Source organism: Euleptes europaea, chromosome 3, assembly GCF_029931775.1.
Source record: "Euleptes europaea isolate rEulEur1 chromosome 3, rEulEur1.hap1, whole genome shotgun sequence".
Classification (NCBI taxonomy): Eukaryota; Metazoa; Chordata; class Lepidosauria; order Squamata; family Sphaerodactylidae; genus Euleptes; species Euleptes europaea.
In genome coordinates, this window is record NC_079314.1 from 103608778 (window position 1) to 103634453 (window position 25676).

General features: G+C 43.0%; 1 protein-coding gene across 1 annotated transcript in view; it reads left to right on the top strand.

The window, feature by feature from the left end:
* Positions 1-2138: 2138 nt before the first annotated feature.
* Positions 2139-25676, top strand: part of AMN1 (antagonist of mitotic exit network 1 homolog) — a 44927-nt gene continuing 21389 nt past the window's right edge. Inside the window, exons 1-3 of the mRNA XM_056846584.1 lie at positions 2139-2188; positions 9717-9849; positions 17518-17662. Coding sequence (XP_056702562.1) covers positions 2139-2188; positions 9717-9849; positions 17518-17662 — 328 coding nt within the window. The remainder of the gene's footprint in view (positions 2189-9716; positions 9850-17517; positions 17663-25676) is intronic.

Genomic DNA, 25676 nt, shown 5'->3' on the forward strand with positions numbered 1-25676 from the left:
GGATTAAACATACATTTTCTTAGATGCTTCAGTGAAGTGTTTCACAGAGATTGATACATATATTTCTTACATACTTCTGTGAAGTGGTGCTAATTATAAGGTGGTACCTCTAGTATATGTGCATATGTTGCTTTAGCATCATTACCTTGAATATACTCAGCTTTGAATCACAGACTTTTGTGGCTTGTGTGCTGATTATAGTTCTTGGCAATCACTAACCAATTCTAACATATATTAATAAAGCATACCATATATGCACATAGCATTGATGTTTATAATAATTCCTACCATTTTACTACATAATATATATTTTTTCATACTATCACTCCCACTGACTTGGCTCTCCTCTGTCACCAGCTCAAGGTTGCCATCTCTGAAGTAGGAAATTCCTGGAAATTTGGTGGTGGTGCCTGGGATGGGCAGGTTTTGGAGAGGACAGAGACTTCAGCAAAGTATAATGCCAACAGTCCACCCTCCAAAGCTGCCATTTTCTCCAGAGGAACTGATCTTTGTAGATTGGAGATGAGCTGTAATTCTAGGCCCCACCTGGAGGTTGGCAACCTTACTCCCATGCAGTCTAAATGACATAAATTGACAGAAGACACCCTGTAGAAGTCTACTTTTCTAACCCCACTTCTGTCTTTTTAATATCTCAAACAATGGTTTAATGGGAAATAAACCTTATTTATTGCAACGGGGCTGACTTCCAAACAAGTATGACGAAGGTTACAACCTGCTTGTAAAAGCTGATCTAATGTTCTACAAATAGTTATTATAATTTATTATAGAGTGTAAGGTAAAGGTCCCCTGTGCAAGCACAGGGTCATTCCTGACCCATAGGGTGACGTCACATCCCGACTAGGTGTGGGGGGGAGGTAGTTGTGAATTTCCTGCATTGTGCAGGGGGTTGGACTTGATGACCCTGGTGGTCCCTTCCTTCCAACTCTATGATTCTATGATGTTTCCAAGGCAGACTTTGTTTGTGGGGTGGTTTGCCAGTGTCTTCCCCAGTTATCTTCCCTTTACCCCCAGCAAGCTGGGTACTCATTTGACCGACCTCAGAAGGATGGAAAGCTGAGTCAACTTTGAGACGGCTACCTGAAACCGACTTCCGTCGGGATCAAACTCAGGTCGTGAGCAAAGCTTTGACTGCAGTCCTGCCGCTTAACATATAGAGTGTACACGCATTAAAAACACTAGGCCCAACAGTGTACACGCATTAAAAACACTAGGCCCAACAGTGTTGATGATCTGTAATAAATGCAAATGACCAATATAAAACCAGATCATCAACACTGTTGAATATTTAGTAATTTGAATGTGAAGCCTATGCGTTTTGGGCCTAGTGTTTTTAATGCCTGTACACTATAATAAATTATAATAACAATTTGTATAACATTAGATCAACTTTTAATTCTTTTAGTTTAGGTTGAGTTCTCTCTCCCCCTCCATTTTTTCCTTCTGCAACCTGTTTGTAGCCTGAGGACTGTTTTATGGATCTCGTTTTAAACTGCTGGAGGTTTTCTGCTGCTGCTGCTGCTAATGCCACAGCTTATTTTAACATTGACAGTTCTGTTGTTGTTGTTTCGATGGTTTTTCATTTTTTATTTACTGTCAACGCCTCCGGGAGGAATGGTATGTAAACAGCTTAAAAGAACGACTTCTTTTGACAGTAAATGAGCTCATGGTGGGGGTGGGGAGAGATGGGAACGAGAACTGGCTGAAACCCACCAGCAAAACAGCCGTGCTCCCGGGCCTCGCCTTGCCTTTCCGCTCTCCCTAGACATAAACGTTCAGGATAGGGCGTCAACTGTTAGGGATCGGACACTTTGGAGGACACGGATCCACAGGGTCGCCATGAGTCGGAAGCGACTTGGCGACATGCACGCAGACATCAACAACACGCTCAAGCTATCAAAGACTACAACTCCCGATACGCTCTGCTTCCGTTCCCAGGGACGCTCTAAGAATTCCGGTGCTGTTTCTCTAGCGGAGGTAGCCTACGAGTTCCGTTGTAAAGGGAGGGGCGGGGGGAAGAACGCAGCGCGGCGCTGGCTGTTGATGGACGGTCCCCGGCGCTAACGGTGTCCCCCGGCCTGAGGAGAGGCGAGGCGCGAGTGAGCTGCCGGGGCCCGGCGATGAGTCACCTGAGCGGGGACGGCGAGGCCGTGCGGCCCCTCCTAGATCTGTGAGTGGCCGGCGGGGTCCTGCCCTGACCTTTTCTCCCTGGCAGGCGTCCCCCGGCGCCGCGATTCGCGCCTCGCTCTCGCCTCCCCGCCTGGTCCCCTTTCATCGCTAGGGTTGCCAACCTCCAGGTACTGGCTGGAGATCTGCTATTGCAACGGATCTCCAACCGACAGACGTGGAGGAAGCGGGCCGCGTTGGCCGTTGGGCTCTGTGGCGCTGAAGCCCCTCCCCTCTCCAAACCCCGCCCCTCCTCAGGCTCCGCCCCCCAAAAACCTCCCGCCTGTGGCGAAGGGGGCCTGGCGACCCTACTGGTTCTGGGGGCCTTCCACCTCTGGCACCTGGGCAGTTGCCTAGCTGTGCCTTAAGGCTAGACAAGCACTGCCTGGTAGGGTTGCCAACTTCCAGGTATATTCAAACAAGTAATCTCAACTGTGTAGTTATAGTTGTAATCAAAGTTACAGTTGTGGGCTTATTATAAAAATGTAAACCACTGACAAAACATATGGTGATTAATATATCTACAATGATAGTTATTCAGTATGAGACATATATTATAGACACATTATTGTTTGCATAATGTTAACATAGATGTACCATGTTTATATGCTTCACCATGTACATAACATCTCATCCCAAAAAATTTTTTTATACAGCTGCAAAATGGCACAAAAGAATGTTCTTGTTAATTTTATGTTGATTTTCTTTTGAAGTGAAGTTAGGCTGTTATCCGTCTGGTAGTGAACTAGGCTGTTATCCGTTCGGTAGTGGTTCAGGATACCGGTCAAAATGCCTGTTTCGATCCTTCGAAGGATAACAGCCTAACTTTACTTCAAAAGAAAATCAACATAAAATTAACAAGAACATTATTTTGTGCCATTTTGCAGCTGTATAAAAAAATTTTGGGGATGAGATGTTATGTACACGGTGAAGCATGTAACCATGATACATCTATGTTAACATTATGCAAACAATAATGTGTCTATAATATATGTCTCATACTGAATAATTATTGTAAATATATTAATCACTATATGTTTTGTCAGTGGTTTACATTTTTATAATAAGCCTACAACTGTAACTTTGATTATAACTTCCAGGTACTAGCTGGAGATCTCCTGCTATTACAACTGATCTCCAGCCGATAGAGATCAGTTCACCTGGAGGGAATGGCCGCTTTGGCAATTGGACTCTATGGCGTTGAAGTGCCTCCCCTTCTTCAAACCCCGCTCTCCTCAGGCTCCGCCGCCAAAACCTCCTGCCGGTGGCGAAGAAGGACCTGGCAACTCTATTCGTCGCCCCTAGGCCTGTTTATGGTCCCGTTTCGCTGCCCTCATTCTTGGCCAGAGCTCAGGCCTTGCAACATAAATGCAAAAAGACACCAGTGCCTCTGAGTGCATTCCTCCCCCCCTCCCCACCCCAGGGTCTCTGCAAAGAGGATTTTGCCAACTTCTGTCATACTGTCCTTTGTCTATTTAAGAGCCCATTATATAAGTCTTGAAAGATGTTTGAAAAATACTTACAAAATCTATTACCAATTATTCAAATGTGGTCAGATTGGTTCTAGTTGTAATACTGTAAAACATTATAATTAAACAGGTTGGAAACCTCAGTTCATCATTAATCTAACTTGAATAATTACTTTACTATGTATATTAAATATACCAATGTATAAACACATACCTGGTTAGTATTAAATATAAAATACTGTCTTTTGAACAGCATCTTGATCTGCAGGTTTTAACAGGCAACAATGTTTTTCGCGTCAGTGAGATATAGAGGCTAGAGTGCTGGGCTGTGAAGACCTGAGTTGGGGGCATCTGCTTGGCACGTAGAAGGTCCCAGGTTCAATCCCTGGCATCTCCAATTAACAGGACTAGACAAGTAGGTGATGCGAAAGACCCCTGCATGAGACCCTGGAGAGCTGCTGCCGGTCTGAGTAGACAATACTGACTCTGATGGACCAAGGGTCTGATTCAGTATAAGGCGGCTTCATGTGTTCACGTGAGTTCAAATCCCCACTGAGCCTGGGTGTCCTTAAGCCAGTTTCAACCTCTCAAACTACCTTGCTGGGTTGAGAGCAGTGACTAGGTGTAGTGGATTCTAATCTGGCGAACCGGGTTTGATTCCCCACTCCTACACGTGAGCGGCGGAGGCTAATCTGGTGAACTGGGTTGGTTTCCCCACACCTACACATGAAGCCAGCTGGGTGACCTGGGCCAGTCACACTCTCTCAGTCCCACCTACCTCACAGGATGTATGTTGTGGGGAGAGGAAGGGAAGGTGATTGTAAGTCGGTTTGATTCTTCCTTAAGTGGTAGAGAAAGTCAGCATATAAAAACCAACCCTTCTACTTCCTCCTCTTCTTGTGAGAACACAGTGGAAGCGGGGAGAGCCATAGATGTTACTCTGAGTTCTTTAGGTTGGAGAAAACTGAAGTGGGATAGGCCATTCCTCAGAGTTTCACAAGACCTCATTAATTTACAAGAGGAAGTTGCAGTGTCTTGAAGCGGATCAATTGCTGCAATCAGTGGCTAAGTTTCTAGATCTTGTATTTCACTAAAAAATGTGTTATCTTACTTAACCAGCCACCTCAAGCAATGACACAACTTTGGATTGTGTTAGAATTCCTTTTTAATGTTAATGCTTCAATGCTATAAATGAAAAAGTTAAAAAACTCTCTAATATATATATATATATATGAAAATTAGATTTTAACAAATTAATACAGATCTGAAACACAGTAAAAAAAAATTTACATGAAAAGTGTAATAGAATTACATATCCATCATTGTGTCATGCCAGGGATAATTCTCAGACAGACAGCATGCAAGCTTGCCTGGCAAAGAATATACAACCTCTTACAATCTTAAATACCTTTATATACCCTTCCAGTGGTCAATTACTTTGAGAACCAATGAAAATTGCTTTGAGAATCAGTAGGAAATGGTTATGAGAATTCTACAATATTCTCAGACATCAAAAGATAAAATATCCCTTTAACAAACATCTTTTCCTAACTTTGATCTCATGTCAGGCAAACAGATTACATAGGACATAACACCCAAACATACATATCAATTATACATTCTCAAACTAAATCCCCAGTTTTCACACTTTCATCTTCAAGGCTTATTATCTACGAAGACCAAACAAGTCATTATCATATTAGACTTCAAAGCAAGAGAAACCACAAAAATGTGGTTTTCTACATCTGTGTTTTTCTTTACAACCTTGTTTTGGCTATATTTTCAGACTTCAAATGATTATCCAAGGTCTGGGAACATTGACCTTGCTCTGTAGTTTTCCAAATGCCTTCCAAACATCCTTCCAGACAAACAACTCACAAACAACTCATTCTTTCCCATGCAGCCTAAAATCATAACTTTGATTTTAGATCCATTTGAAGCCTAAAATCATTACTTTGAGTTTAGATTCATGCTGCAGTTTGTCAATAACCTATACCTTTAACCATAAATGTATTGAAAACCACAACACTTCCCCCCCCCCAATTGGCCAACCCCCATCCCTGAATTAAATACAGCCACCGACTTTTGGGAAGTGAAGGGAGTTTTCCCAGCCAAGAGTTGGCTTTCAGAGTAAAGAGGCTGCCGTTCATAATTACATTTACTAGAAAGAAAGCCGCCATAAAGTGGAAGCGACTTGAGGGCACTTCACACACAGCCTTGAATTGTTGCAGTCTTGGTGGTGGAAAGCACCATCAAGCCACCGCTTAGGGCAGTGATGGCAAACCTTTTAGAGACTGAGTGTCCAAACTGCAACCCAAAACCCACTTATTTATCGCTTATAATACAGCAATTTAACCTGAATACTGAGGTTTTAGTTTAGAAAAAACAACTCATACATTCACATATTTTGCGTTAAAAGAAAAACAATAACAGCTTTCAATGATACAAACAACTTTTTATTGAAAGGTAAAAGTTTGCATTTGGCATGCATCTCTCCAGGACTCGTCCTCTGCTCAGCCACCAGACATTATTGTACACAAGTAAACAATTATACTTATTTCAATTTTTGCCGATTGAAATTCCAGATAGAACAATAGAAAGTTGGCAAAAACAAATTAACCGATTCGTTTGGAACGGGAAAAAACCAAGAATCAGATTTAAAGTGTTACAAGACGAAAAGAAAAGAGGAGGTTTAGCATTACCTAATTTTAAATTATGCTATCATGCCGCCTGTTTGACTTGGATTACAGAATGGATAAAGCGCCCTAACGCCAGACATGTTATTTTAGAACGAGCGGACCTTGGACAAGGTTTCCACAAAATTCTGTGGGACTCTACAACGAAAATCCGAAAGGATAAAATACCAGAAGACTGCGATGTGAAAATAGCGTTACTAAGAGTATGGAAGAAATACAAAAAGAGAATAAGTCCCTCTCCACCATCCATTATGTCTCCAGTTGAAGCTTATCACGATGATGTTAAATTAAAACCGGGCGTTCATTTTACTTATAATTGTATGATCAAGCCCACAGGAGAAATTAAGACCCTAACCAATCTTCAAGAAGATTTTCAAAAATTGAATTGGCTGACTTATTTACAACTGAGGTCTAATTTACAAAAAGACTGTTTTTATCCCCAACCATTTCGTGAACTAACAGAATTCGAGCAGATAACATCCAAAAATGACTCACACTTATTAGGAAAAATCTATAAGCTTTTTCTGAAATACGAAACAGAAGAGGAACAAGTGAAAATCAATATGATAAAATGGATGCAAAATTTTGGAGAAATGATTAATATGGATTTATGGGGAAAACTTTGTACTTCCGAAATGAAATACACCGTCTCTCAAGAAGTGAGAAAAAACTGGTACAAAACATTTTATAGATGGTATTTGACTCCTAATATGCTTTCTCAGATGACTACCCCTGGAAAAAAAGGTGCCTGTTGGAAATGCCAAGATACTGATGGTTCTTATTTTCATGTCTGGTGGACATGCTCAAAGATACAAACATATTGGAAAAGAATTCATCAAGAAATTCAGTTAATGTTAAATATTAAGCTAACTTTTGACCCCAAATTCTGTCTACTCAGTATAGTGCCACTGAATTTACCTGCGAAATTTCAGGACGTTCTTAAATATGCTACTACTGCAGCTAGAACGGTTCTTGCAAGAACCTGGAAACAAACCCACATACCCGAAATAGAAGACTGGAAAGAAAAACTATTGGAATATGCTAGCATGGCTAAGATGACTTTCGAGATTAATTCAAAATCTTCTGAATCTACAGAGCAATTTCATGATAAGTGGATGTCATTCTACACCTATATGAATTCTAGTTAATTGAATGTAACATGACGGTTATGTAATATTCAATTTGTTATACACAATAGTAATGTAATCTTAGACTCTTATACAATAGAATACTAATACAAGTAATAACAGAATGACACTATGTAACAGTTTTTTTAGTATAGAGAATGTCTCTTAATATACAATCGAGCTTATTTTTTATTATTGTATTGTTTTTATACTTATAATATTCAATCCCTTCCTTTTTTTCCCTGTACCCCTTCAATTATATAAATAAAATTATATATATATATATAAAAAAACAATTATACTGTGCCTTGACGAAGTGCTTGAAACTGTCGACAATTCAGAGCACGAGCCATGATGTAATTCACCATTTTTGTGACATCTTTGCGGACATCGTCAATTTTTTTGAACAATTAATGTGATTTTTGCTGTTGTGTCAGATTTGATATAATTCAAAGCTGAAAACAGCTGCTCACAAGCATAAGATGATCTAAACAAAGTAAGGAAAGCAATCCCAAGTGCTTTCATGGACTTAAAATTATTTGGCAGAGAATTCCACACTTTAAGGATTTCATTTTCAGAACTAACTGTGCTGTCCTTTGGCATCCCTTCTATCTTCTCAAGTGTTTCTCGCAGGTCATAGAATTTATTTTTCCAGATAGAGCTTTCTTGAAATTCTATTAGCTCCATTTCCAGATTTTCTAAATCTAACCAGTGTAGGCAGGAAAGATCAAATTCTTCAAATTTGGCTTGATCTGCAAGCCACTGATTAAACCAGTGGGAATATTTCTGGCGGTGAAAAGCTTCACCTGCTGATTTCTGAGGCTGTTTTTGAAGGCACAGAGTCAGGACAGACTGACCTCCCCCCCCACCAATCATTTGGCAATCCAAATCTGTTTATGTGTTAAGTGCCTATTAAAAGAGCTTTCCAAGTGATGATAGCTGATCTGGCAGCAGCTCTCCAGGGTCTCAGGCTGAGGTCTTACTTTTTGCTTGGTCCTTTTTAAACTGGAAATACTGGGGATTGAACCTGGGACCTTCAGCATGCCAAGCTGATTCTCTACCAATGAGCCATGGACCCTCCCTTATAAGAATAGCCTATACTGGTGTAAATCAAGAGTTTGATGTCATGACAAACAGACGTTCCCCAGAATGAGCATAAACTCAGCTTGTGTGTCTTGCTCATACAACTTCATTTTCTCCCCACCCCCTTTCCAGTCTCCCCTTGCGTGTGGAGAGCTATCGAAGGCTTCTGATTTGGGAAGACCTTGACCAAACTCTTATTCTTCATGATGTCTCAATGCAGTTGCCTGAGCAAATGGGAGTTTTTCCTTCCCAGTTTCTGCTTTTGCGATACTCTTTACCTTTGAATTTGTCTATGGAGCAACTCCTATATGTCTGCTGCAAAACCCTGGCCTATTGGAGAGGATTCTGGGGCATGTTCCACAATTCCCACTTAGTTGATTCAAGGCCAGGCAGATTGTTCTGGCCAGTGGCCCAGATGAACTGAGTTCATGTTTTCTTGTAGGTGCATGTTGGTGTTTTGGGCAAACCATCTCTCAAAGAACCATGTCTTTTAAATGACAAAGCCCTAATACTTTTCAGAGGAACCCCAGACTTCCCTGGAACCACCTATTCAATTTCTCACTCATTCAGAAGGACCCACGGGAAACAACTCATAATAGCTTATATCAGGGTGCCCATAGGCGCCATGGCACCCACTGACAAGGTATGGCTCCCATAAAGCGTTTTGCCCAAGAAGGCTTCTGATTGGCTATGCCTATTTTTAAAAGCATTGGTTTGGCGGTAAGTGCCATCACCGCGCATGAATCTTCATTTTGTGGCTGGCTTCGCCTCCTGCAGCTGCTGTTTTGTGGCAGCTCTTTTGTGGCTGTGCCCACCGCCCTGTGTCAGAATTCCAAAGATGCCCACAGGCTCAAAATGTTTGGGAACTCCTGGCTTATACTTTACACTTCTGATTAATTTGTGAACATCTGTTTTGTGCATGTACGTGAATAATGACACAGACTGGTATTTACTTACGATTTTTAAAGCACTTCATTGTGCGCTTGGTGCTGTAAAATAAAATGACAATTCCCCTGCCTCTTGTCTGAGAGCAGGATGCTTGGAGAGGCTGCATAAAAATTTCTCAATAAATTAGTAAGAAATACTTAATGATTCCAAGATGCCAATGGAGTTGTCACCTTACGACTGTTCTTCTGTTTCATTTTTTTCCTCCTTAGATGCCTTTATTGCTTAACAAAGAATATTTCCAGGTACATTGAGGATATTAAGCCTTTGCCTCCCAACATCAAAGATAAGCTTATTAAATCACTGAGTGTCCGAGGATGGATAACCGATTCAAATATTAGTAAGGTAAGATCCCATTTACAACATAGTGCTTTTGCCTATCTCCAACCACACTGACTTTGTAAAATGAAATGTATATTGTTTTTCGAGTCCTTCCTGCCATCTTACTTCAGAACTCAGCTCAACTGTAAAATCTCACTTCAGGTCCTATGGGAGAACTGGTGTAGCATAGCTGTATACTAGAGAGTCAGATGTGATCTGGAGGTCCTTGGTTCATATCCTGGTTTACCGGAAACCCAAGGCAAGCCACTGACTTTCAGCCACAGCCCTCCCCCTCTGCAGTATGGGAAAACTAATACCCCCCCCTTTAGAGGGCTGCTGTAAGTGCTATATACATACAAAATAGTATTTAGGGGAAAATATCACCTGCATAAATGGTGATTAGACTGCTGAAGCTGGAGGATGAGAGATTCAAAGCAGATAAAAGGAAGTATTTCTTCACACAGCCCATAGTTAAATTGTGGAACTCCCTGCCCCACGATGTGTTGATGGCAGCCAACTTGGAAGGCTTTAAGAGGGGAATGGACATGTTCATGGAGGGGAGGGCTATCCATGGCTACTAGTCAAAATGGCTACTAGTCATGATGCATACCTATTCTCTCCAGTATCAGAGGAGCATGCCTATCATTTGTAGCTGTATCTGAAGAAGTGAACTGTGGCTCACGAAAGCTCATACCCTACCAGAAAATATTTTTGTTAGTCTCTAAGGTGCTACTGGACTCTTGCCCTTTTTGACTATTATATTAGGTGCTTTGGAACACAGGCAAGACAATGCCGCTGAAGTTGTCTTGTTTCTGGGCTTCCTAGAGGCATCTGGTCAGCCACAGTGTGAACAGACTGCTGGACTTGATGGACCTTGGTCTGATTCAGCATGGCCTCTCTTATGTTCTTAGACACTAAAAGCTTGTAAAAATCTAACAGTGCAAGCTAAGCAGGCAGTGGGTGTAACCGTATAAGTGCACTGTAAGAAAACCAATTTTATCTTAATCCAGAGCAGCAGCTCTTTATCTTATATTGGCAAAAGGGTAACTGGAGGAGGAGGGCAGGAAGTGGTCAAATCCTCCTTCATCATGTCTGGATCTAGGTCTAGCTGAGATATATCCCTTCCCAGGGAATAGTTCATATTGAATTTAGTAATTTGTATTAGCTTTTTATTTTTATGAGGAGTTTTGAAACTCAACTTTACCCAAAGAGTGGGATAAAAATATAAATGAACAAATATACAACTGAGCTTAGTGTTTTAGGACAATAATGCAAATTACTGTGGTTTATCTATGTTATACCACAGTTGGCCCCAGCCTTCCGCTTATAGGCAGAGTTAAATTCCTTTTACAAGTCTCCCGACTCCAGAGATGATCAGAAGTGATCACCTTCTGAAGCCCCCCTGGGTAGAGTCACAGGGTTGGCTGCTGGCTGGCTGGATGTGGACGACTCCTCACAGGTTGTTGTGTTAGAACCAGGGTCCAAAAGTAAGGCTTTTAAATATATTTAGCTATATGGGCTTCATTCAGGATGAATTCTTTGACCGTGATCCAAATCGTGAAGGGAAGACACAGAGAGACTGTGCCTTGATTTCTAGAGATTGGTCCTCTCATCCCGAGCCATCTCCCAGTTTATTAAGCAGCAAAGACAATGGGTAGCAGGATTAATAAGTAACGAGACAATGAGACATTCCATCCTTACACAGAGTTTTGGCAAACATACTATCTGGTAAACAGGATTAGCTTAGCAAGCACTAATCATTTACAGTACTACGTGAGTTACGTGATTAGTATTCAAAAGGGGACTTTGACCAGTCCAAAGACTGAGACCCAGAGTTTGTCGTGAAACAATGCCTTTAGGATGACCTGGGTGTGCCCATCTGTCACCGCATTGTCACGAGAATCTCTACAAAATCGTACATTTTATTACACGTCTTTGGAATATCTTGTTTACTCTTTTGCAAAACAAACCAGCTGTTGCAAAATTCTGGGTAAGTGGTCCAAAATAAGAGCAACACGATATCCATCAGTCCTATCGTCTGTAGATCATACTGGCCTGGATATTCTTCCTGTTTTGTAGATAGGCCTGGGCAATAGGCCAAAGCACAGTTATGCACAACTGTAGGAACAGCTGTCCGGCGTGTGGCCAAGATTATTCCCCTCAGGGCTATTCTCTGAGCCAGTCTTTAGATCTATAGAGTAAGCAAGGCATTTTGAAACCAGAAGATACACTGTCATATACATGTTGTATTGGGGGGGTGGGAATGGGTCAGTAATCACAGTGTGATCCCCCGAGCAACCAGAGGACTGATGCTTGGTCATTGTCAACATGGAATGCAATGCAATGATCACTCCTTTAACAAATGCCATTACGTGAAGGTGTTGCTTGATGTCTCCGTTGCAGAAGATCAGAGGTGATGCTCCAGGGTCTTGTCATGGGCCCAGACATCTGAGAGTCTGTACCCAAATACGAACCAGTGGGGGTTACCGCATTATGTATTCCCAGCGATGTATTAAGAGTTTGAAAATGTTATAAAAAATACTGTTCGCACTTGCTATGTATTCCCACCGATGTATTAAGAGTTTGAAACTTATAAAAAATACTGTTCGCACTTTGTTTGGCCCCTTTAGCTGTGAAGACGTCTTCCAACCATTTTTTACCCATGGCATCCAAAAACCCTTTTAAAGTGATGTTTTTTATAACATCAAACTCTTAATACATCACTGGGAATACATAATGCGGTAACCCCCTATATTTCTTTCACCAGCTGATCAGAGTGTAGCATTTTGCACATCTGCAGAATTTTCAGGTCAGTGAGAAGCCTTTAAAGGAATATGTAGCTACATATTTCCTACAACTGGGGTCTCTACCAATGAGATACATTAAAGTACATCAAAGAATGAATAAATACTTCTTATCTCAGAGTTGGCGTTCGGCCCGACACATCAGCGTTCGGAATGCCACACATTCTTTAAACAACTCCCCCTTCTCTCTTGACAAAAGAAGATGGGTGAACTACTTCTCATCTCTGAAAGGGCAGCCTGTTGTGTACAGGCAGGGACCAGGCTGAGGTGCTTGGCCTCTGACCCCACTCCCAGCAATGGAGGATACTGGGGGGAGCAGAGCCTGTCGCTGTTTACTGTTCCCGGTAGTGTGGGCGGACTGAGTGCGTAACCCAGGCAGCACTCTAAACAAGGAACAGGTTAACTCACCAGCACGAGTTCCTTCTCTTCAAGGTCTAGGCTAGGTCCTCTCAGGTTCTGCAGGGATGCCGGAAGGGCAGGAGCGGGTAGCTGGCACCTAAGCAAGACAATACTGTGCACAGAGATCTCAGCAAGAGCAGCAGAGCTTGTGTTAATTAGCAAAGTTGTTCCCACACTGAATGACTTGACAGCCCAAGATTCATGGCTGTTGCTCAGCACTCCCTTCCAGGGCCAGCTGTTCTGCATCACTTGCTGGTGTCAGTTCTTGTAAACATGACCAAGTGCTTGTAATCTCGGGCTTCGACTCCTCTCCTGCAAACTGAGCTGAACCTTTGATCTTTGCCGGCTAACTGGGCTGGGCAGGTCTGGAGGTGATAACCTTCTCTGTTCCTCTGCTCCTTGCCAATATGCACCACCTTCTTCTGCATCTGCATCTGGCTCAGAGCTACGGTCCAGTCGCCCTGGTAAGACTTCCACAGGTGCATCACCCTGCTCTGCCACACCTTCCTCCGCTTCCTCCCAGGAGAGTTCAGGCTGACTCACAACACAGCCTGTCCTTTCTGAGGGGAAATGTCCTTTCTGTCTATGAATTTTAATTGCTAATGAAGATACTATATATAGGTATAGTAAACATAGCAGGAGGAGTCCCGTGGCGCAGAGTGGTAAAGATTCAGTACTGCAGTCCAAGCTTTGCTCACGACCTGTGTTCGATCCTGACAGAAGTAGGTTTCAGGTAGCCGGCTCAAGGTTGACTCAGCCTTCCATCCTTCCGAGGTCGGTAAAATGAGTACCCAGCTTGCTGGGGGTAAAGGGAAGATGACTGGGGAAGGCACTGGCAAACCACCCCGCAAACAAGGTCTGCCTAGTAAACGTCAGGATGTGACATCGCCCCATGGGTCAGGAATTACCTGGTGCTTGCGCAGGGGACCTTTACCTTTTTAAACATAGCAGGAGGAGATTTCTCTGGTCCTATTGCATTAGGCAGAGAATCTCACTGATGGTATGTATGTATGGAATTTAAACTTTGAGAGCCAGCGTGGTGTAGTGGTTAAGAGCAGTGGTTTGGAGCAGTGGACTTTAATCTAGATAACCGGGTTTGATTCCCCACTCCTCCACATGAGCGGTAGATGCTAATCTGGTGAACCGGGTTGGTTTCCCCACTTCTGCACATGAAGCCAGCTGGGTGACCTTGGGCCAGTCACGGTTCTCTCAGAACTCTCTCAGCCCCACCTACCTCACAGGGTGTCTGTTGTGGGGAGGGGGAGGGAAGGTGACTGTAAGCTGGTTTGATTCTCCCTTAAGTGGTAGAGAAAGTCAGCATATAAAAAAGCCAACTCTTCTTCTCTCTAACAAGTATTTGAACCAGACTTATCTTATTTGAATCAGATCTCAGATTTTGCTATGTTAGAGCTAGTCTGTGTTATATCTTAAGCATTCTTGTTTTTATAACTCATATATTCTGTTTGAAGCTTTACAATAAAAAGAACCAATTAAGTTTGAATGAGCTGTGTCCTGCCTATCTGTAGGTGTCTAGGCTAAGTAAGATAACACATCACTTCTTAGGAAGGGATTCATTCTAGGAGCCTATTCACTGAATGGCAGCGACCACTTCAGTAACCAGACTCAATGCTGTATACATTACATGTACAGGCTACTTGTAAGCATCACGTCCATCTGGTGAGTCCTAGACCTTTTACCAGTACAGAATGCATACACACGATCAATTAGCAGCCGAGCGGATGACGTGCTGCTGGGGCAGTCTTCACCGAGCAGGTCCTCTGCTGCTGCCCTTCTGTCTTCTGATCGTCCCTCAGCCTTTCCTGCCTGCCCAAGTCTCAGTGGGCTCTATGCACCGTCCGTCTGTTACAGCCAGCATCCTTATAGTCATCTAGCGCCTCAGGCCGCTCCAGAACGTGGAAAAAAGGGCAGCGAAGTCACCCCAAACCTTCCTTTCAGACCTAGAGTACAGGTGAAGAGGAAATCTGACATGAAGGCCTAAGACATATTCTTAATACAGAATGCTTTGCATGAACCAAAGAATTAGAAGCAATCTATCCACGAACCTTCTAACATGTTCTAGTCTGTAATAACATCCTTATGTAAATAACATCCTTGTTGGAACAATTATGAAAACATTTCTGGGAGATAAGAGTTCTTGGCAGTAGTGGGCTAGAGCAAGGCCTGCCAGAAGGTCAGCCTGACATCTAGGTTTCTGGCCACTCTTAATTATGACTTTAGGGGGGATTAAAGAATAGTCTCAAATTCAAGAGCTTCATAACAATGGAATGTTGTTTACTAATTATCAAGGTCTATAAAATACTGAGCTGTTTGCCATAGAGTTGAGAGAGACTTAGCATTGATCTAGGGGTCGTTGCCATCTCTCTCTCCCTTTTGCCCAAAAGATAATTGTTGTATGTTATGTCTATCTGTCGTGTCTACTGTTCCTTGAATATGCACTGTTTCTTTTATTAAAGCTATACCTCTAGACTTCGGGGTTCTCTGAGTCCATTCTTAAATAAAATTAGGTTCAGCCTGGAGAAACCCACATCCCAGGTGCCAAAAGACCAGGGGAAGCAGCAGCATGGCTGAGACCAGGGAAAGAAGCAGGATGGCCCAACCCAGCTATCATTTCATGTGTGACCCAGTTAGTCACTTTAAAAACAATAGTAGAAAAGAGCAAGAGTCCAGTAGCACCTTAAAGACTAACAAAAATATTTTCTGGCAGGGTATGAGCTTTCGTGAGCCACAGCTCACTTCAGATACAGCTAGAATGTGAATCCATCTGTCTTTAAGTAGAGGAGAGTGAATTCAGACAAGTATTAGTATGTAAATGTTAACAGTATGTAAATGTGAATAGCAGGCGTGATGGGATTAGGTGTGGTATGCAGAAGAGTGTGATGTCCAGGGGAGAGATGGGTGTAGAGAAATCAGCATTGGTAATGAGCCATGAATGCAAGGTCTTTATTCAGCCCAGGTAAATGCATTGTCTTTAGTTTGAATATCAACTGTAATTCAGCAGTTTCTCTTTCCAATCTCCCTTTGAAATTCCTTTGTAAGAGAACTGCTACTCTTAAATCTGCAACAGAATGTCTTGGAAGGTTGAAATGTTCTCCCACTGGTTTTTAAATATTGTGGTTTCTGATGTCAGACTTATGTCCATTTAATCTTTGTCTAAGAGACTGACCCGTTTGTCCAATGTAGATTGTGGAAAGGCATTGCTGGCATGTGATGGCATAAATCACATTAGAAGATGAGCAGGAGTATGAACCTGAGATAGTATGGCTGACATTGGTGGGTCCAGAGATGATGTTCCTAGAATCTATATGAGGGCAAAGTTGGCACCTTGGTTTGTTGCAGGCCTTGGTGCCAGAGTCCATGTTCCTGTTAAGTAGTTTATCATCATGGGTGAGAAGTTGTTTTAGGTTAGCCGGCTGTCTGTAAGCAATGTCTGTAAGCAAGAAAGGGACGCCCCCCCCAGTGCTTCAGCGAGGGAAGTGTCACAATCCAGCATTGGTTGTAGGTCCTTAATAATACATTGGACTGGTTTTAGTTGGGAGCTATAAGTGACAACCAGAGGTGTTCTGTTGTCATTCTCTCTGGGCTTATCTTGTAGTAAGTTGTGCTTGGGTATCACTCTGGCCTTCTCAATCATCTTGTTTAAAAACAATGTGTGTGTGCGCATGGCCAAATCAGCCCCAGAGGGTAGCCTGGTGGCAGGAGAGGTTTCAGCATTCCCCTCTTCCACCTCGCACACTTCTGCCAAAACAAAATGGCCATGGGGGGGCCTGTTTGTCCTGCTGTCCTTTCCACATGTCTACCCAGGGCACACGTTATGAGACAAACAGCCCCCCCCCTCCGGTGGCAATTTTTTCTGGTGAAAGCACAGGGTTTGAAAGGGAAGAAATATTGAAATTTCTGTTGCTGCCTTTGCACTGCACTGTGGAGCTGATTTGCCCTCCGCGTGCACTGTTTTTAAGATGAGTACTGGGTCACACGTGAAACGTGAGTTGGGTTGGAGATGTTAATAAATAAACGCAAATATATACATGCACTTGACGCTGCCCCCTTCGGTTAACCGCACTCTCATACCCAAGTATGTTCTAAAGAAAAATAATTTGCATATCGAGTGGAACTAAAGACATCGGCCTTTTATGCAGGGACGTTTCCCTGCTGTCACCCCAACAACTGCTTCGGGGCTTCCTTTTGATTATGCATGCCTAATTTGCCTATTAGAGGTTGCCTCTCTCTCCCCCCTCGTTTTGCTCACATTTTCAAGATTCTGGCTAAAGCAGCATCTGGAAAATGCAAGCAAAAGGGGGGGGGACAGGGAGGCAACCTCTGACGGCTGTAAAACACATACATAATCAAAAGGAAGCCCCGAAGCAATCGGTGAGTTGACTGCGGGGAAACATCCCTGCATAAAAGGCCATAGTTGTAGATGGACTTGTGCTATGCCCTGTGAAGTTAGACGGAAATGCTTTCTTTATAGGTTCTGCATCCTGCGGTGGAGGCGTTAGATCTTCGGGACTGTGATGTTTCAGATAACACTCTGCAACAGCTTAGTAACTGCAAGCAGCTTAAAAAAATTAACTTAAATGTTTGGAAAGATAAGAGATTAACCATCACATCAGAAGGTATGATTTCTAAATGATATTTATTTCAGTATGTATTCTGAAGGGTTGCATAATTCATTTATTTTATTTATTTAAATGTTTATACGCTGCATTTCTTTTTGGCTCAAGGCGGCTTAGAAATAATTAAAACTTTACAGAATAAAACTAAATAACCTCCACACCTTCCTTCCCTCTTAAAAGATGCCTGCCATTCGTACCCCTTCAAAACCCCTGGCAAACAAGCAGGCCAGGCACTTTTTCCTAAATATGAGGGGGCTCCCCAGAGCCCTTCATGGTGGGTGCTGTTGTGACAGTCATGCTCTGCTTGTCTTCCTGGTGGTGGAAAGTGCCGTCAAGTCTCAGCTAAATTATGGCGATCCCCATAGGGTTTTCACGGCAAGAGATGTTCAGAGGTGGTTTGACATTGCCTGCATCTACGTGGGCTGAGAGAGTTCTGAGAGAACCATGACTGGTTCACCCAGCAGGTTTCATGTGGAGGGGTGGGGAATCGAACCCGGTTCTCCAGATTAGAGTCTGCTGCTCTTAACCACTGTGTAAGACATTTCCACTTTGAATGATCACGGATTTATTCAGCTTCATTCGGCCTGGCAAGCTGTGTCCGCATGTTCAAGAACAGCTGTCTGTATGTTCTTATGGTCAGGATGCCCGTGAATGAGGCACTCAAAAGTCAATCTTGCTCTGGTGAAATGCTTTATACAACAGCCTGCTGCATCGCAAGTTTAAACACGTATGGGATGTTTTGAGAACATTCACTGACTTTGGCTCACGAAAAGAGATGGAGAGGAGGGTGAGAAGACGGGGGGGGTGCGCGGCGTCCAGTCACAGCTGACTTATGGCGACCCTGTTGGGTTTTCAAGGCAAGAGACATTGCCTGCCTCCGTGTGGGCTGAGAGAATTCTGAGAGGACTGTGACTGGCCCAAGGTCACCCAGCAGGCTTCCATGTGGAGGAGTGGGCAGTGGAACCCGGTGCTGTGGGGTCCGGAAGATGAGTCATAGAGGGGCTCTGTTGGAGACAGGATGGAATTCTGAATGGACTGAAGGGATTTGGCTGGGTGTGGACAAACTGCTGCAGGAAGGGTATAGAAATGTAAATGGCTTATCTTGGTCTTCTTTTGTCTAGCCTGATCTCATCAGATCTCAGAAGCTAAGCAGGGTTGGCCCTGGTTAGTATTTGGATGGGAGACCACCAAGGAATACCAGGGTTGCTGTGCAGAGGAAGGCACTGGCAAACCATCTCTGTTAGTCTCTTGCCATGAAAACCCCAAAAGGGGTCGCCATAAGTCGGCTGCGACTTGAAGGCACTTTACACACACAAGAGGCTGCAAACATCCCTTTCCAGGGAGGAGTATGGCCCAGCTTTAGTTGTCCCAGCCCTGTCAGTTCGCTTAAGCCTTGCATAACCAAGATGGATGCCAGGAGATTCATGTGACCCCTGGCTACATGCCACTGTGCCATACACCAGCTGTGGCTCTGTACACCATGTGGGGGGTGTCCATTGATTGCCAGGGTCTGGTTGGAGCCCATAACAACTCTTAACCATGCTTGTTCCCTATCCTGCTATCCCTTTTTAAATACAATTTAGATTAAACAATGCACTGCTCTGAGTCCACTTTTCTGTTGGAGTGTTAATTCGTATCAGAATTCTCTTCCTTTTCAGGCAGAAAAAGACTGGCTTGTTTAAAGTAACTGGGTAATGACTGGGAAAGAAAATTTGTATGGGTTCAATCAAAGGGGTACAAATAAATGAGCAATTAACCAGTAGAAGCAACTTCTTTATCAGTTTATAATTAGTTAGTTTACAGTGATCAAGGAAAGTATCGATCCCCCAAGCGTTCAAGACACTAACTCCATTACATGGTTTATATTTGGTACTTACAGCAAAAATTACATCACTGTAATGCAGCAACACATAGCCAATCACAGAATCATAGAATCATAGAGTTGGAAGGGACCACCAGGGTCATCTAATCCAACCCCCTGCACAATGCACGAAATTCACAACTACCTCCCCCCACACCCCCAGTGACCCCCTACTCCATGCCCAGAAGATGGCCAAGACACCCTCCCTCTCATCATCTGCTTAAGGTCATAGAATCAGCATTGCTGACAGATGGCCATCTGACCTCTTCTTAAAAACCTCCAGGGAAGGAGAGCTTACCACCTCCCGAGCCTGTTCCACTGAGGAACCGCTCTAACTGTTAGAAAATTCTTCCTAATGTCTAGGTGGAAACTCTTTTGATTTAATTTCAACCCGTTGGTTCTGGTTTGACCTTTTGGGGCAACAGAAAACAACTTGGCACCATCCTCCATATGACAGCCCTTCAAGTACTTGAACTTGGTTATCATATCCCCTCTTAGTCTTCTCCTCTTCAGGCTAAACATACCCAGCTCCTTCAACCTTTCCTCATAGGACTTGGTTTCCAGACCCCCTCACCATCTTTGTTGCCCTCCTCTGGACACATTCCAGCTTGTCTACATCTTTCTTAAATTGTGGTGCCCAAAACTGAACACAGTACTCTAGTTGAGGTCTAACCAGAGCAGAGTAAAGCAACACCATCACTTCGCGTGATCTGGACACTATACTTCTGTTGATACAGCCCAAGATCGCATTCGCCTTTTTAGCTACCGCATCACACTGCTGACTCATGTTCAGTGTTTGGTCTACTAAGACCCCAAGATCATTTTCACACACATTACTGCTTAGGCAAGCCTTCCCCATCCTATAATCATGCATGTGATTTTTCCTACCTAAATGCAGAAGTTTACATTTATCTTTGTTGAAATGCATTTCATTAGTTTTAGCCCAATTCTCCAGCCTGTCAAGATCATCCTATATCAGGGCTCTGTCTTCTACCATATTTGCTACCCCTCCCAATTTAGTATCATCTGCAAATTTAATAAGCATCCCGTCTTTTCCTTCATCCAAATAATTTATAAAGATGTTGAACAACACAGGGCCCAACACAGATCCCTGAGGCACTTCACTAGTCACTTCTCTCCAAGTGGATGAGGAACCATTAACACGCACTCTTTGGGTGCGATCTGTCAACCAGTTGCAGATCCACCTAACAGTAATAGGATCTAAACTGTCACAGTTCATGCCTTTCAGTGCCTAAGCTCTTAGAATGGACTCCTTCCTGAGAAGGAATATGTTATCTTATTAAGACAGACACTTACTGAGCAGGAATCAACATTTCTTACCTAAAGTAAGCTTTTTCTTGAGATGCGCCAATAAATTTATGAAAAGGGACATGATTGTATGTATAATTAAAACATATTTATTTTACACCACATTATATATGCTTTTATCATGGTTACAAAGTCTTAAAATATTATATAAGTTTAGACATCATCAGTCTTAAACATGTTCATGTTGCAAGCAATCTTTAATAATCTCTATGCCTCTATAAAAGTGTATCTTATCTTAACATAGTAATGATAATTCATTCAGAATATAAATCAGTTACAGAAATCTTGTAAAATATGGTTAATGTAATGGAGAAAGATTTGATATAGTTGAGCATCTTAACTCAAATCACATAGAACATCATAGTAATATCTTAATACAGAAGACATACTATATGTCATCTGCAAACCTCCTCAACCTATATATCAGGCTTTAGAGAGATCTGAAAAGTTCCTGATCTATGTTCAGGATATGTTAACCTTTTTGGTCTTTTATATGTTATTTTAGTATTGCAGTGTCTTTGCAATGAATGTCTTTGCAAAGATTAGAGAAATCTCAGGTTCCATGAGTTTATGCAGAAGTTGTATTTTAAAGCATATTTTCAGTCCATGCCAGGACCTAGTCCATGAAATCATAGAGAAATCTTCCAGTGTTCTTAGCCTTTGAAAAGGCCTCTGATCTATGTTAGGATCAGGATATGATATGATATGTGCATGCTATCCATAGTTGTTTCAAAATCAGACAGCAATGCAAAGCTTATAAGAAAGCCATGTAATGTGTTATGTGTAAGCTTAAAGCTGTTATGAAGTCTCTCTGATAGTGCTAATATCAGAGAGATCTGTGTGTGAACTTTTAGTTCAATGTAAGAGCCTAATAGCTCCATGAATATTACTCCATGTAATCTGTGTAAGCACTGTGTACTATCACAAAGTACAGAGGCACTTCTGTCAGATAGGAAGACCTCTGGCTTCTGCTCAGAGAATGTTCAGAATCCTCTCTGTCAACTAGAGAAGACTTCTGACACAAGCTCAGAGAATTAGCTTTTAGTCCTGTGTAAAGGAGACTATAGGTTTTACAATCTTCATTCTTGCAAGGACTGGGAAGCCAAACAAGACTATATAGATCTTTGTGAGATTCCACTAATCCTTGTTAGAATTAATGGGCTCTCAGTGTTCCAAATATGGAATGATCCAAACTCTTAGACCCCACTCTAAGGTTGGTAGGAATTCTAAGAGCCTCCATCCCATTTATAGGATTGAGAAGTCTGCAAGCATTCATTTCAGACATCCAGCCTTAGTAAGTACTGGCTATTCCGAAAAGAATCTACCCCAAGGGAGTGTCCCCCTCCAGCCTCACAGGAAGGTTTGTAAAATGTTAAGAGGTATCTGTAATTATTCAGAACATACAAGAACTAAACATTTAACGAAACCTCTTTTGCTTGAGAGCTTCAATTCACACAAGATTCAGAGCTCAGAGTCTTTACATCTCACGCAAAGAGATGGAGAGAATCATGTCAGGTCAGCGGGTGTCAGCCTTTCAATAACTCTCTAACTCTCTGGCTGGCTAGCTCTTTTATATTGTTTTAGACATGAGTCACGTTCAGTGCACTTATACTTTTAGAATATTGCACCCCTTCCATGGCTCTGTTATTTTCTTTGACTCATAACATTTTCCAGCATTGTTTCCATGTTAAGAATACAGTTAGACTGGCTGGTCCGTTCCTCTGGAAGGAGTACTCCATAACCTAAAGTCTGTATCTTCATTATGTGTCATCTCATTACATCATAGTTCTCAGTCAGCACTTTCACAGAGCAGCTGTACTCCTCTTATCTATTTGTTAGTTGCTTTGTTCCAGGACAGAGCTGCAGTATCTCATAGGGATACAGGAAGACCTTGATAAAAAGTTTTTCAGGACAGAGGCTCCTGCAACCCATTCTTTACATATGAGGTCTATATGGGATTCAAATGGGCAAATTACTCTCCATTTTCATCAGATCCTATAACAAAACCACATTTCCCCAATTTGTCAACAAGAATACCATGTGGAACCTTATCACAAGCCTTACTGAAATCAAGATAAACTGTGTCTACAGCATTCCGCTGATCCAGCAAGGTACTAACTTTTTCAAAAAAAGGAGATAAGATTAGTCTGACGTGACTTGTTCTTGAGAAACCCGTGCTGGCAAGAGGAGCCTTCTTAAATACTCTCAGCCCCACCCCTCAACAGCCAATAGCAATTAACTTCACCCTTACCAGACCTTCCTTACTCACCGACGGCTAGATAAAAGAACAAAAACTAAAAAAAAAAAACTTGCACTGGCCTTGCTCTAATCTCAGACCAAACACTGAACATGAGTCTGCAGTGTGATGCTGTAACTAAAAAGGCAAATGCAGTCTTGGGCTGCATCAACAGAAGTATAGTGTCCAGATCACACGAAGTGATGGTATCGCTTTACTCTGCTCTGGTTAGACCTCAACTAGAGTACTGTGTTCAGTTTTGGGCACCACAATTTAAGAAAGATGTAGACAAGCTGGAACGTGTCCCGAGAAGGGCAACAAAGATGGTGAGGGGTCTGGAGACCAAGTCCTATGAGGAAAGGTTGAAGGAGCTGGGTATGTTTAGCCTGAAGAGGAGAAGACTGAGAGGGGATATGATAACCATGTTCAAGTACTTGAAGGGCTGTCATATAGAGGAGGGTGCCGAGTTGTTTTCTGTTGCCCAAGAAGGTTGGACCAGAACCAACGGGTGAAATTAAATCAAAAGAGTTTCTGTCTAGACATTAGGAAGATGTTTTCTAACAGTTAGAGAGGTTCCTCAGTGGAACAGGCTTCCTCGGGAGGTGGTAAGCTCTTCTTCCCTGGAGGTTTTTAAGAAGAGGTTAGATGGCCATCTGTCAGCAATGGTGATTCTGTGACCTTAAGCAGATGATGAGAGGGAGGGCATCTTGGCCATCTTCTGGTCACTAGGGGTGTGTAGGGGGGAGGTAGTTGTGAATTTCCTGCATTGTGCAGGGGGTTGGTCTTGATGGCCCTGGCGGTCCCTTCCAACTCTATGATTCTATGATTCTTGCTGTGTCTCTCAGCCCAAACTGTGCCTCTGGTGAGAGGAGCCTTCTTAACTACTCTCACCCTCACCAGCCCTTCCTGACTCAACAACAGCTTGCTCTAAGCTCCTGCTGTGTCTCTCAGCCCAAGCTACTCAATACTGCTCCAAAATCTAGCCAATAAGCACGTGATCTATACTTCCTTCTTAACATACTTTTAAGAATACTACTGCCTTATCTATCTCACAGGCGTAACCTAAACCACTGACTACTATGTTAAAGAAAACAGGATATAGGTTAAGGGCTAGTTTGCCCGTATAAGGTAAGGAATGCAGAACTTTTCGGAAGGCACAGGTAACAGTGCAGAATCAGCCCTTCCTCCAGTTCTTCACTTGGCCTTCACAAACATTGCTACAGAATGGTTTATTCACATTTCCCCCTTTCCCCCTTCAGCAATCAACATAGAATCATAGAGTTGGAAGGGACCACCAGGGTCATCTAGTCCAACCCCCTGCACAATGCAGGAAATTCACAACTACCTTGGTCTTCTTCCTTTACAATACCTTCTCCCACACCATACTTCCCACACCCTCCCAGGCACTGGGATCCTCAGCCCAGTGCTGGCCTCCCCCAGCTGAATTTCATCCATTCCCAATCCTCTGCAATTTACTCGCCCACAATAATGCATGACACATATTCAGTTCAACTTGTACACTAATCACAAAATAATTTTCAGCAACAATCATCCCACTCTCTCCCAACCCCCACCCCAACCTTTCCTAGCAGCACTAATCTTCCAATTAACAGCTGGCCAAATCTGCCAGTTGAAATGCCAAAGGAGGTGGAGATTACAATTTTTTTTTGCAAACTACCATCAGAGCAGATGGCAAAAATATCCCAGACGGCTCCCACAGAAGAATAAGTCTCATCCTGTAAGGCTATCTTATATAAACATTCCAGGAATCCAACGCATGGAGTACTCGAACAGTTCATCATTAACTGGGCTCACAGCTCTTCCGGTTCCCAGCAATAAATCAAAAGGGCTCATGCAACCTCTGAGGTTCTCCCCCAAAAGTTCTCCAGGCCACCTGAACAACCAGCAAGCTCCTGACTCCTATTTTGCCCAGAGGCCTCTGACAGTTTCCGAACAGACCCCGAAGGCCTCTGAGGATGTCTGAAGAAATGCCAAGTGCTAACGTGATCACTCCAGGCAGCTCAGAGCTGACAGTGGGTTTGTCCTCCCCAGAGCTGGTAGCAGGGACCCTTCACCAGTAACAGAGCTGGTAGACCGTCGTCAACATGAAGAGCCAAATCTGTCTATAACCAGCCCAACGCCAGTAGTCTGGGCTAGCACAGGGACTAGACCAGAAGCAGGCCACACAACAGAGCTGCCTGCAGCAAGTCAACCTCAGCCTGTCTTTCTCTGCTGATCTTTCTCCGCCCCTCCCTGGCCACAGATCCACGCCAGTGAAACTCACCCCAATGAGTATCTGATGTCGAATTGTAATATTTAGTGTGGTGTAGGGACTTGGCAGGGAGCAAAAGCTGCACCTTTTAAGGTGAAAATCAGTGTTCTAATAGTTTCCAGTCCGGTTCGAGTTCCACAGCTAAAGTAATTAGGGCTCTCTGATAAAACCCTTCATAAATTGTGGAAGCTATACCAATCCTATCCCTGAAGTGCTGATTATACTGCTGCTAAAACTTTGTAACAACTGCTAAAAATATTAACTTATCTGCCGAAAACAGGAGCTCATGACTAATGCTCCCACCGAGGTGCCATCT